Source organism: Carcharodon carcharias, chromosome 3, assembly GCF_017639515.1.
Source record: "Carcharodon carcharias isolate sCarCar2 chromosome 3, sCarCar2.pri, whole genome shotgun sequence".
NCBI classification, from domain to species: domain Eukaryota; kingdom Metazoa; phylum Chordata; class Chondrichthyes; order Lamniformes; family Lamnidae; genus Carcharodon; species Carcharodon carcharias.
Window position 1 is genome coordinate 46,121,054 of NC_054469.1, and position 14,353 is coordinate 46,135,406.

At 40.2% G+C, this 14,353-nt stretch overlaps 1 protein-coding gene across 4 annotated transcripts in view; it reads left to right on the forward strand.

Moving 5' to 3' along the window:
- The window catches only part of cul2 (cullin 2), a 77,164-nt gene that overhangs the window by 43,481 nt on the left and 19,330 nt on the right, over nucleotides 1–14,353 (forward strand). For all 4 annotated transcript variants that reach the window (XM_041183878.1, XM_041183877.1, XM_041183880.1 and 1 more), the window contains exons 11-16: nucleotides 1,880–1,987; nucleotides 4,010–4,069; nucleotides 5,294–5,422; nucleotides 5,704–5,790; nucleotides 7,287–7,442; nucleotides 10,239–10,316. In XM_041183878.1, coding sequence (XP_041039812.1) covers nucleotides 1,880–1,987; nucleotides 4,010–4,069; nucleotides 5,294–5,422; nucleotides 5,704–5,790; nucleotides 7,287–7,442; nucleotides 10,239–10,316 — 618 coding nt within the window. The remainder of the gene's footprint in view (nucleotides 1–1,879; nucleotides 1,988–4,009; nucleotides 4,070–5,293; nucleotides 5,423–5,703; nucleotides 5,791–7,286; nucleotides 7,443–10,238; nucleotides 10,317–14,353) is intronic.

Below are 14,353 nucleotides of genomic sequence, written 5' to 3' on the forward strand. Positions count from 1 at the left end.
TTATTGATTTATACTCTGTCCTAGAGTGTAGTTGCTATTAAGGGAACCTACACACTACTCCCAACATGTGACTTCACTGTCTTGCTTATTTCGACCCAAACTGATTCTATGTCTTAATCTTCTGAGCCAAGATCGTTTCTCACCACTGTATTGATCTCATATTTTATTAAAGCCACCCCACACCCTTTCCTTGCTGCCTATTGTTCCAAAATGTCAAGTACCCCATAATATTTAGTTCCCAACTATAATAGTTATCAAACTCATACCCATTTATTTATATTTGTGTCATCTATGCATCTATCTTGTTACGAATGTGTGCATTCGGATATATGGCCTTTAATTTTTGTACAATTTTTCTCTACTCTGACCCTATTTGCTGGTGTACTGTTTGTACACTCCACTGGTTGGAGTCATACCTAGCACGAAGGAAGATGGTTGTGGTTGTTGGAAGTCAATCATCTCAGTCCCAGGACACCATGCAGGAGATCCTCAGGAGTTACCTCTCCTGCCTGTCTGATGACACCACAGCAGCCTATCACATAAAATTCTGTTCCATCCTGGATTAAGAGACTGATTAAAAATTTGGTGATGAGAGGGAAATTATACTCAGTGGTTGTGTTCAGCTGGAATAGTTTAAATATTTTTATGATAAAATATGGAGCACAGTCATCCTGAGAGGTGACGGGGAGGAGCTGATTCATCTTTGTGAATGCCTCTGCACATATTTTCCTATTTAAAGGCAAAAAAAATGCACAATACTTAGAGCTCCATTTGTGGCTTGATAGACATGTAGTGGAAACGTCCAATGACGTGTCCAGGTAACGTATCATGTTCATATTTGTTGAAAACTTCTGCCCAAGCTATTCTGTTTTAATTGCTGCAAAAATCATGTAGGTTTATTTAAAATGGAACAACTGCCTGTTTTTGAGGGAAAGTAAGGAAAGAAAGAATGAACAAGACTTGAAGACAAATATTCACTAAAATGACATGAAATTGTGAGACAACCACATGGAAGAGAAGAGAACAGGAGACAGTGAAAGATAAAAAGAAAGAAAACTAATTAACCAATCCAAACTGATTCAAGAAGGCAGCTCACCACCACCTTCTCAAGGGCAACTCGGAATGGACAATAAATGCTGCCCCAGCCAGTGAAGCCCACGTCCCCTGAATGACCCCACTTCCACCACCCTCTGAGGCAGAGTCCAAAAGTCACAACCCTCAGAGAAAAAAATTTCTCACCCAGTGAGCCCAACTGCAAACGTGGGAAAGAAATGGCCTATAATTAGAGGAGCAGCCCCTTGCAAAATCTCTAACTTCACTTACCTGCCTAAACAGCATTTTGAACAGTGAACACATATGGCTTCGGAGGCCATAATCCAGGCCGCTGAGTGGACAAGTCTGCAGTAAAGTGAATGAATCTTGCTAAAGTACGGTTTATTGGCTTTCAGGGCTATTGGCCAAATAGTAATTTTTCACCTGTGGCCCCAATGGCGAATGTTTGCAGCCCGTTTGATTATTAGGATTGTCCTCAGCACCTCATGGCCTAATGCCCATGCATTAATTCTTTTCACCAGTGAATAAAAACCGGCAATGAAGATGCTGACTAATTTACTTGCTGGTCCCTCTCATCCCCGTCAACTGAAAAAGAAAATAAGGGATGGAATCTGGGACTTTACAGGTCTGTGTTGCTAAATGTGATACAATGGATGTACTTAACCTAGTCAGCTGTTGACGGAATTAGCATTGGTTTCAATCAACCCAATTGCCCATTTTGTCTAACATTCATTTCAAACTGGACCCCATACAGATGGCCCTGTATTCCAAATTCAGATTTTAGCTTTTCTCCCAAGATTTACTTTTTTTTTGTCTTTTTGATCAGATGCCTACGCAGTTTGTGGAATCTGTTCTTGAAGTTCACAGTAAATTTCTTCAACTCATCAGTTCAGTCCTGAATGGTGATCAGCATTTTATGAGTGCACTTGATAAGGTAAGTTACTTTTAAATAAATCTAAGTTTTTTTTTTAAGACTTGCTTCCCTGCTTCTTGTGAGCATTGCTATACCTGAAATATATGATTTTACACTCGGTGAAAAATGTGCATAATTTCTCTGATAGTCTAGAAAACTTTGAACTATTTTAAAACATTTATCTTTCATTTTTTTAAAAAGATGACTCTGAGTGGCCTGGGGGCCTGGATTAGAATCCTTTTCTTAAGTTAAATGAGCCAGTACATCTCTTGACACTGTTTTATGCTGTCCAAACTAGTAAATGGAGATGAGGTGCTTAGAGTTGCCGACTCTCTCACTTTAGTCATAAAAGGAAAAAGCCGTTCTGAAATTGCATAGAAAATAAAGCATAATAAAGAATCTTTTAAATGTAAAATTTTTAAGCTGGTAAATTCAAACACTGATGAGTGCAATGTGGTATAATAGTGCCCTCTATTGGTAGAATGATTTCTCTGATAAAAAATATATTGTGCTCCTTGGATTAAATCACAGATCATCTGAATTACAAATGACAACTCTTTGTTAAGTAACCACTTAAATCCTGAATCTTCAGTTCCCCTTACATCCTTCTTGCTGTCAGCAGGGCCCCAAGGTATATATAGTATTACATATACCTTAGAGTAATACAATGTTGACCCACTATTTTCTCCATATAATCTAATCTTGTTCAGAACAGTGAGGTGTACTGGGTGGAGGTTAATTGCTACCTGCCTTACAAGATGGAAAAAATGTAGCCCAAAGTCTCATGTGTTTTGTATATCAGATAGAGATGGTTATGGATTGGTAGTGGCAGAATCCAGGAATCTGTTCACTTGCTCATCTTGGCTAAGTAAATGATCCATGACATACATAGGAGGAAGGAATCCAAAGGAAGGAATAAAGTAAATAACTGTTGCAAGGTACAAAAGTCAAATTTGCTAGCTCTGTTCTCTATTAGAAAATAACTTGTCCATGCTCCTTGCCAACCTGTTCAACCTGTGAAGTATCTCGAGGTAAGGACTGCCCTATATTGCAATACCTCTGCAAGGCAGAGTCCTGTGGTTAATCATTGGCCTCAGTTCCACTTGCTGAGAAATCAGGAACTTGCTGCCTGGGGACTCATGCACATATCAGTCTAAGTACTTGACTTTCTGGCACATGGCATCAGAACACCAGGATGCTGCACCTCTGGTTTGCTCCCCTTCCCATCAGTTCTAACCTTGATCCGCACTGCTACTGTAGCGCTCCCCAACTCAGGCTCTCCAAGCTACGAGGACAATTTGTGAGCGTGACTCTAGATCACAGCCAGCCCCCCAGCTGTACCTTGTACACCAGGTATGCATTCAGTTGTGTGAATTTCCTTGTTTTTACTAGGATTTACAACCTGTGCAACTTTTTTTGCTGAAGTGAATTTTGTGGACATCAAAAGAAAGCAATTTTCTACCCAGTGTCTAGCATGGTTAAGTGGAGGGGAGTTCTCTTTTCTGAACTTTGCAATGCATTTCCAGTCTGAATCTCTGCAGAGTGCTGCACCAGTGTGAAAATTTTCATTTGTATCCTTATGGCCACAGAGCAAGATGGCAAATGTTTCATAATTTTTAACAGCAGTGAGTGTTGTGAGCTTGCATGCACCAAGGACTATCTTAACACTGCCCAAATTAATTCTGTGCAACTTTCTTCTGACCTTCAATGTGGCAGAAGTCATTTTCTCTCTTGGAATGAATTAGATTTAGATTTTGGCTCCTGAGGTGCAAGAGTAGAGTGCTTGCCCCAGTGTACCCTCTAGCAGCAACTTTTTGAGGATGAAAGAGAAGGCTGTCTTCCCCTTTGTGCCATTTTTCCTCCTGAAGACATTTGATTTTCTTCACCGAGTTTGGTGGAGCACTCACCTATTCCCCTTTCTGTGTGCTGTTTCTGAAAATTTACTTAGCATGGTTGTAATCTGATTGGCAAATTAGAACAATGGAAAATTACAATGTTGCCAACTTGTTGAAATACTGTTTGAGAGGTTTTTATTTGTTATAGGCCCTAACGTCAGTAGTAAACTATCGAGAGCCTAAATCTTCCTGCAAGGCTCCAGAGTTGGTAAGTACGGCAAATATAAGTGACCATAATGTTTCTGTCCTCTTGAACTAATGCTCTGGACCAATATTGGCAGATTTAGGCATGCTGACTTAACTTGTAAACAAACTTCTCAAAATAAGCTAGAAGCAAAATACTAAAGATGCTGAAAATCTGAAACAAAACCAGAAAGTGCTGGAAACATTCAGCAGGCCAGGGAGCATCTGTGGAGAAAGCAGACCGGTTAACAATTCAGTTGGGGACCCTTCTTCAAGCCCCATCATTTTCTGTTTTTGTTTCTCTCAAAGTACATTGCAGCATCACTTTTACCACAAAATCAAGTTTGACTTCAATTACACTGGAATTTGCCTTTGGCCTCCCCAGTATTTTCATGGTTTAAAAACACAGTTTTACTGCTATAGATACCAGGAAGACACTATGTTGAATCCTTAGTGAATTGATTTCATGGAATCATAGGAATTTATGGCATATAAACCAATTCAGCCCATTGTGTCTGTGCTGGGTGAAAAAGAGCTATCCAGTCTAATCCCAATTTCCAGCTCTTGGTCTGTAGCCACGTCAAGCGCAGATCCAAGTACTTTTAAATGCAATGCGTGTTTCTGCCTGGCCCACCCCTTCAAGCAGTGTGTTCCAGACCCCTATCTCCCTCCGGGTGAAAAGGTTTCTCCTCAACTTCTCTTTAACGCTTCTCCCAATTACTTTAAATCTCCGCCCCCTGGTTATTGACCTCTCTGCCAAGGAAAATGGGTCCTTACTATCCCTTATAATTTTACACGCACATCTCTTTCAAGGCCACTTGGGAACAGAGTAATTAGACAGGTTTCCTGCCATGATCTCTTTCTAGAGACTTTTTCTGATAACTGCTTATTTCAGAGATGAGGATAGGATCACACATAGCAGTAATGTTGCCTCTTTTTCCACCCTCACTGTCAAAGTTGCCTTTGTTATTCAATCTTTGGGCTCACATATGAATATGCACTTACAGAAGTTACCAATGGGCTAACGCACCGATATAAATGGAAAATGAACCACTGCCTTCAGAACAGAAGAGGAAAGAATGGGAATGAAATCTGAGTCTGTTTTCTGTTGCCTTGAACTTGAGTTAAGCAATAATGTGGATGGAACCAAATTAATGCAGAGAATATAATATGAAAATTGTGAATCAGTGGTGATTACTTGATCCCTGTTGGAAAAATAATAAGTTTCTTAATCTAATTTTTGTTGCAGCTAGCTAAATACTGTGACAATCTATTAAAGAAGTCAGCAAAAGGAATGACTGAAAATGAAGTTGAGGACAAACTGACCAGCTTCATCACAGTCTTCAAGTACATTGATGATAAGGATGTCTTTCAGAAGGTAAATAGAAGTCCTCTCTGATTATGACAGAACTAGGCAGCATTTTAAAACATTTGACGTTCTTTTACTTTTCTTGAACTTCTTTGATTACAGCTAAGCTATTGCAATTAAGTGCAGAAATTAGTCTTGTTTTAATATGTGAATAATTAAACGGTAGTCATGCATTGTGAAATCATGTGATCACAATAGCTCTTCAAAGCGATTGAATTGCAATTTCTCACATTTATGTTCAGGTGCCACTCTGAATCCAAGTTTTCTATTTACTTTTTCTCCAACCTCAGTTCTATGCCAGAATGCTGGCGAAGCGATTAATACATGGTCTTTCTATGTCCATGGATTCTGAAGAAGCTATGATCAATAAGCTCAAGGTTCGTAACATGTCCTTAAGAATAAATAAAAGCACAACCCCTTTTCAAATGTAGTTCTGTAAACACACACAATATGTAATTAAGAATTTAGTAACTAACCAAAAGCAGATGGTGGTAATTTTCAGTACTTCTTAAAATTCTTAACTTTTTCCAATGAGGAGGGTAAGCCTGTGAACCCAAATGAATTCTGAAGGAAAACCGTAACCATACACTGAGTAAACATGTATGTTGAATTATGAAATGTTGCACAATTGTGATTTATTTAACCATTGGCCCTAAAAATTGTATTTTTCCTTAATTAAGTTGTAAGCTGATCTTTAAATGTTGGCAAGGTTATTGTAATTCTAACATTAAATTTAATTTTGCAGCACAGTACGACAAAAATAATTGGCTGACTGGAAAAAATAGAGCAAGGCCAGTCACTTACTTAACTAGCTTAAGTCTGTAAAATGTGGAAAAAGTGAAACTGAATAATATGTTCCAGAATAGCATATCCTTTAAGCACCTCTATTGAACATTCTGAAAATGTGCAAACATTGTTTAGAAAATTATTAGCAAATTAGGTATTTATGATTTTTTTGCCTGCACTAAACTTGCCTTAAGTTATATACTGTATTTCTTTTTATCGTTTTCATAGCTTAAATATTATTGAAAAAAAATCACTGATTTTCAGAAAAAGTCATCTGCAGAGTTCGATGCTTTCATTTTAAAAAAAGTGACCATAACTAGTTATTTTAGGAAAGTGCCAGTGGGGGAAAAAAATGTTAAATATGATAAAGTCATGAATGTTTAAATCATATTAAAAATCAAGGCAAATTTATGGGCGGGATTTTTCAGATGGCGAGGTTTTGTACCCCACCACTTGAGATCGCATCCCCACTGACCACAACAGCTCCGCAGCCACTTAACATTTTGACAAGTATTAATTTGCTGGAGGTGGGGCTTCTACCCTCATGTAGGCAGAAGTCCCTCCTCAGAGAGCTGCTGGTTAATCTGATTGGCCAATAGCTTTGTAGCCCCAGCAGAGCCAATGGCAACAGTGGCCAAGACTAGGACTACAAGCAATCCCCAAATTCTAAGTACTGGAGTACAGGACTAGGCAATTGCAGGGTGGTCTCGCAGCAGGGGAGGTGAGGCCTGGGAGGGGTGGGGGTCTTGATGGAGAGGCTGTGGGGGAGGGACCACCCACGGGGACTGACCTTTGGGAAGCTGGGGTGGGGGGCATCTGACGTGGAAAGGGAGGCACCCCCCTCCTCCTCCCTGAACAGGATGACTTGCTGAGCTTCCCCCCCCACCCCTCATAAAATTGCAGACAGGTTGGGCTCAGGCAGGAATTTTATGGGCCTAAGAGCCTGCCAGTGAGGGACTGTAAAATTCTGCCCTATATATATGTCTTTGCAAAAGTCTTAAATATTCTTGTGGTTGTAGTAGCACACTGATCTGAGGTAACAGCAATATTTTTCTGTGCCATAATAAATGTTATTCTTTCTATGCAGCAAGCCTGTGGATACGAGTTTACCAGCAAGCTTCACAGGATGTACACTGATATGAATGTCAGTGCTGACCTAAACAACAAATTTACAGCCACTTTTTTAAGGCAACAGGACACTGTAATAGATCTTGGGATCAGTTTTCAGATCTATGTGCTTCAGGTAGGTTGGATCACCAGTTAACTCTAACCAAGCACCCTAGCCCTCACTTTATCCTTTTCTGATTAAACCACAACGATTTGTAAAGCCCATACAGGTGATTCTAGAATAGAGAAAGCGTACGAAAGACGCTCAAATGTATCCCCATACATGTTTGTGAAGCAAGGTTTCCCACGGCATGTTTCAAGAAGTTTTCACCATGTGGGAGCTAAAAACTTGGAGAGGACAAATGTGTGGTAACCAGGTATTACTGCAGTGAAGGTTTTTGTGACATGACATACATTCTTTTGAAAGCCTTCTGAAAAGAATTCTTTTAAACACGGTATTAATTGGAAAAGTTAATTTGGTAACTTTGTCAGTACTTGATTTAATAAATGCTTGTAAAGTGGTATGTTTAAGACTTAGTTTGAGTTCGATTACCTCAGTGCAAATGAGATGTCAATTTTTTGAAGCTTCCTGGTCTGCACAGCTTAGTTGTGCTTGATTGCATTCACTTATGGAGTTAGCAAGTGATTGATTTAATTTTAAATAGGCCAACTTTCAGCTTTTTAAAAACTTGTTCCAATACTTCCAAAAATATCCTTTTGACTTTTAACACCTTTTCACTTGTGTATTTATACACATGAATCCTTGTGTGATCAAACAGATTTCAACATGAAACGTGGGTGCTACCCAAAGGGACATCAAATCCTGATTGTCTAACTCATGGTATAGAAATCTCTGCTCTGCGACTGAAATTGACCAGCAACCAACATTGTTTCTTTGCTGGAGAAGATATGTATTGGCCAATTAGCAGATAATGTATTTTGTAAAAGACTAAACAAAAGCAGAAAAATTGCCACTCATTCTGGAGGGTCAAATTTAGGGAACTCCTGCATTATTCATCATTTTATAACTATTTGAGAGATGTCACAGACAATCCTGATGGTTTTTGCATTCTTAACCTATTGTTTTTCTTGGCCTCACTAATGTTAATTGACATTGGTTTCATTTCCATTTTCTTTAAAAGAAGCTTAATAAGATGCTCGATAAACGTAAATTTTTTTTTTAGTTATTATGGCTAATTAGTTAATAGCTGTACCATAAGACGTAGGAGCAGAAATTAGGCCATTCGGCCCAACGAGTCTGCTCCGCCATTCAATAATGGCTGATAAGCTTCTCAATCCCATTCTCCTGCCTTCTCCCCGTAACGTTTGATCCCTTTACCAATCAAGAATCTTATCTATCTCGGTTTTAAATACACTTAATGACCTGGCCTCCACAGCCTTCTGTGGCAATGAATTCCATAGATTCACCACTCTCTGGCTAAAGAAGTTTCTCCTCAACTCTGTTCTAAAAGGTCTTCCCTTTACTCTGAAGCTGTGCCCTCGGGTCCTAGTCTCTCCTACTAATGGAAACATCTTCCCCACATCCACTCTATCCAGGCCTTTCAATATTCTGTAAGTTTCAATCAGATCCCCCCCTCATCCAAATAAACTCCATTGAGTATAGACCCAGAGTCCTCAAACGTTCCTCATATGTTAAGCCTTTCATTCTCGTGAACCTCCTCTGGACCCTCTCCAGGGCCAGCACATCTTTCCTGAGATACAGGGCCCAAAATTGCTCACAATATTCTAAATGTGGTCTGACCAGAGCCTTATAAAGCCTCAGCAGCACATCCCTGCTTTTTTATTCTAGTCCTCTCGAAATAAATGCCAACATTGTATTTGCCTTCTTAACTACTGACTCAACCTGCAAGTTAACCTTAAGAGAATCCTGGACTAGGACTCCCAAGTTCCTTTGCACTCCAGATTTATAGACTCAATTGTAGAGGTAGAAGGCCACAGATTCAGGGAATGTATGATACAAAAATCTCCTGTGATATGTACTGAAGTCAGTTCAGAGCTGCAGGGCTATAATATAGTACCAAGAGGACTAGGTTGTGAGAAAAACCCGGAAAAGCTTAGGTTTTTCAGCCTTGAAAGATGGTAATTGAGTGGATATCTCAGATGTGTATATATATAGTAGTAAGTAGTATATTTTTAAAAAGAACCTGAAAATGAATTAAAATTAATCTTTGACCGTAGAACAAAGGGCAGAGATTTAAAGCGTTGAAAACCTGTTCAGGCCTTTTTTTAAATTCATTCGTGAGATGTGGGCGTCATTTACTGCCCTTCCCTATTTGCCCCTGAGAAAGTAGTGATGAGCTGCCTTTTTCAACTGCTGCAGTCCATGTAGTGTCTATAAGTATATGCACAGTGCTGTTAGGGAGGGAGTTCCAGGATTCTGATGCTGCGACAGTGAAGAAACAACGTTATATTTCCAAGTCAGGATGGTGAGTGGCTTGGAGAGGATCTTGTAGGTAGTGGTGTTCCCGTGTGTCTGCTTCCCTTGTCCTTTTAAATGGCAGTGGTCAGGGGTTTGGAAGATGCTGTGTCAGGAGACTGTGAATGTTACTTGCAACTTGTCAGGCCAAGCCTTGTTATTGTCCAGGTCTTGCTGCATTTGGACATGGACTGCTTGTAACTGATGCAACAAAGTTGTTATGTGCACACTGAAATAGACTTCTGAGTTAGATAGTAGAGTCATTTGAAAAGTTGATTGCTGTGCTGGGAGCTATAGGGCCTTTCTGGTTGGATAACTTATGATCTGAATGGCTTTCCTTGTCCCTGTCTAGATGGTGAATTTATTCAATTTTGACTCATAGTACTAGATGGAATTCAGTCACCCATTTTAAGTACTTGAAAATTAATCTAAAATTTGGCATTTACTTGTTGTTTTTGATGTATAAATCTTATTTTATGATATTAATTATTTCAGGCTGGTGCATGGCCTCTGACTCAAGCACCTTCATCAACGTTTGCCATTCCACAAGAACTGGAAAAGAGCGTACAGATGGTAAGTTGGTAGGTGGCGCCTCCTTTGAAATTTCAAGGATGAAGTTAAATTGACACATATTTTAGATACTATAGAATCTCATGTGCGATTGTTCATGCAATTTTAAGTCATTAATATATATGCTGCTAAGCTTGTCCTGTTAAGGCCACTGGTCAAAATATGTCACACGTGAGGGGGTGCTGCGAAAGTAAACTTGTTAAGTTTCTGCAGTGTATCCTGGACATTGCATATGCTTGCAGCTCTGGTGTGTCAGTGGCAGGGAGAATACATATTGAGGCCAATGCTAGTGGCATTTTTAAACCAACAGCTCTGTTTTGGCTGGTATCAGGTCCCTTCGGTTTTACAGCTGCAGTCATTCCAGGTAAGTGGTGAGTATCCCATCACGCTTCGGACTTAAGCTTTCGAGATGATGTGGTCTTTGGGAAGTGGTCAAGAAATGAGTCACTCATTTCAGAATGTCTAGCCTCTGCTTCTGTAGCCAGAGTGTTAAAATGGCTGAATCAGTCAAGTTTCTGGTGACCCCAAGATGGTGGGAGTAATCAACAATGTTTGACTTTTTATTGAGGCTTATTATTTCCATTAAAGCATCTATGTGTATATAAATATATGTATATATTACTTCGATTTGTCCAATTACTGCCTTAGGCTGGCAGGGGCTGCTTTATCATTGGGAGGTGTTGGGAATGGAACCAAGTGTTAAAATTATCAGTGATCTGCCTCATTCCTAATCTTACCCTGAAAGAATGGTCATTGATGAAAAAGGTGAAACTGGTTGGGCTGAGGCCTCAATGTTGCCAGGCTGCAGTTCTTGTCCTCTAACCATTTTTATTTGTGTACAAATGATTCCAGCTGCTGAAGAGCTTTCCCATTGACCTCAGTTTCATGAGAGTTCCTTTACATGATCCAAGATGCAGCATATATGTTGAGGATGGCTATTCTCACCTCCCCTCTGACATTCAGCTCTTATGCCGATGTCTGGGTCTAGTTTGGGGTGGGTCAAACAGTACCCAAACTGTGTGTCCATCAGCTAGTTATTGGTGAGTAGGCATTGCTTGATGGCAGTATTGATAACGCCTTCTAAGACTTCACTCATGATTGAAATGAAGCTAACAGGACACTGATTGGCCAGCTTAGATTTATTTTGGTTAGGATACATCTAAGCAATCTTCCACAGTAGCAGGTAGATGCCAGTTGCATGTCTGAACTGAAATAACTTGGCTAGGGAAGCAGGTGGCTCTCATGCACAGGTCTTTAACACAACAGCTGGATGGGCTAATGTGTCCAATGCAGTCTGCTGCTTAATGTCAATTGGAATAAACTGAATTGGCTGGACATCAACATCTATGATGCTGGGAGTCTTAGGAAAACATCAAATAGAATTGTTCAATCAACAGTTTTGGCTGAAGATGCCTGCAAACATTTCAGCCTTATCTTCTGCACTTGTGCTGGGTCCACCATTGTTGAAGACGTGGATGTTGATGGATGTTAATTGCCTGAGCACCCATTATTTGGTGGAGTGCTTTGTTTTGTTGATATGACTGATTAGCTCTAACTATGCCCTGTTGCTTTTGGTGTTTAGCCTCATTTTAAGAAATGCCTGATGCTGATTCTAGCGTGCCTGTTTTAATTCCTATTTTGGCTAAATTTGGTCTCCTAGGTTGATGGTGGTTGATGTTATAAGTACAAAACTTATGAGAGTGTTTGTTTTGGAACTGCCTCTTTAATTTAGGGTAAAATGGCAATAGGGGTAATGTGACCAGAATTCTGCCTGACTACAAACCCGGGTGGTTTGGATGTTATGGGGGGAGAGGGGTTGAGGGTATCTTACTGAGAAGAAGGTGCTTCACCTGATATTCACACCTGACTGTTGGTATCCGAGTCTCACAGGGAGGTGTTAGGAATGTCAGGTTTTTATAAATGGTTATACATAAAACTATCTATTTAATTCCATGATTGAATGGAGTTAGGGATTTAGAAGATAGTTTCTTCTCAGCATTTCAGCAAAATCAGCATTTCTACTTGGATACAAGACCCATGTAATTTGCATCGCCTTTGAGAGGGGAACAGGCCATAGAAAGCCATTGTAGTTTCTGCTTACAGGGTTTTCTTAAGATCTCACTGAATCTCATAGGTCAGTCTGCAAGAATCTGAGAGGGAGGGCGAGAACAGAGGAATAGAAGCATCCGGTATCTCTCGTTCACCACACAGAATGCAGTTGGGAGCTCACACTCTGAAGTAACCATGTTCATGAGGATTTAAACGAGGCTGGGAGATTTGTCTAGCTTTGGCTAGAGAGAAGAACCTCCAGGGTAAGCCTCACAGTATAAGTCAGTTCGGGGATTAGAAGTTATCTGACTAGAGGAGGGGATAAGAAGCAAGCCATCAGGAGCTGCGAATAGCTTTGGACTGGGCCCTAGAGAATGCAGTGTCCATTTAAGGGGCAGAGTAAAATACAGCCATTGATGGGGATTTTCATCATGTTAAATGGGGAAACTTTTCTGTAGTTTAGAGTACAAGTTGCCGACTGAAATAGCATTTAATCAGTGTTGCTTTTAGTTTGTCACCATAAATGTCTTAAAACTTGAAACCTTGTGTGATCCTTCCAGTCAGTCACTGGAAATTCAAAGACCTTCTTAAAAGTTAACTATCTCTACAGAGATTGTTACATTGAAGAGTGAGGGTTGTGTCAAGCCATGAATTGTCAAATGATATTGGTATGCAATTCTGCTCTGTTCATGGAACAGAGCACTTCATGGATGTTCAGTTTGGGCTGCTAGATGTATCTTTAGTCTTTTGGTGTGTACCACTTAGCACAACAATTTTGCCCTTAATCAGCGGAGGATATCTGCATTGCACAGTTGAGGCTTTGTGTTAAAAGCACTGTGAAGTGATCACTGGTATCAAAGCTGTCTCTTCAGTTTGATGAATGTGGCATTAAGTATGTTACTCCCTTTCTCTATTTCACCTGATGCAAAGCCAGTCTGGCACCTGAGGGTATGGCCAGCTCTATCAGGAAATAGGTGAAGAAGAGCAGGAGATTTCTTTGGCCATACTTGACCTGAAACCATGAGACTTAACAAGGTCTGCAGTTGCTATTAAGGATTCCTATCAGTGTACCTACAACTCTAATGGGTCTATCCTGACAATAAAATATACCCATCGATGAACATAGACGTGCCTTAGCTTACACATTGCAGTCTTCAAAATTCAGCCCACTGTATATCACATCCTTCCTCCACTCATCATCCAAGGCCCTACGCTTGGCGATTTTCTTGCTAAACCTATCTGCTCTGCTACATCTCATCTCACCTTCAGAAATCTCCTGAATATTTTCCTTCCTGTACCTGTGTTCAGTCAGTTTCCTTACACTTGAAAATTCCAGCCCTTTATGTGAAGCTCCCTGGCATTTAGAGTCATAGAACGGAATTTTGTGGCCCCGTCACGGTGGGTGTGCCAAGCCGTTCAAAAGTCCATTGACTTCGGTGGGACCGTAAAATCCCACCGGTGTAAAATTCCACCCATAGAGCCTAACAGCATAGAGGGGAGCCTCTTAACCCACTGTGCCAATGCAGGCTCTTTAGTCCCACAGAGCTGCTCTTTCCCCATAACTTTGCAATGTTTTCTTTTTGAGTGTATATCCAAACCTCTTTTGAAAGTTGCTATTGAATCTGCTTTCACCACCCTTTAAGGCAATTAATTCCAGATCATCCAGAATGCTGCATAAAATAAGTTCTTCTAATCTCCAGTATGAATCTTTTGCTTCACCTAGCTACTGCCAGCGGATCATTTTTCCTTATTTACTTCATTAAAACTCTTCATAATTTTGAACACAACCATTAATCTCCCCTTAATCTTCTCTGCTGTAAAGAGAACAAACTAGCTTCTCCAGTCTCTCCACACAACTGAAGCCCCTTATCTCTAGGGCTGTCTGGTAAATCTCCTCTGAACTGTTTCTGAGGCCTTGACACCCTTTCTAAAGTGTGCCACCTAGTGTTGTATGCAGTATACAGAAGCCTAACCAGGGATTTTAAAAGTTT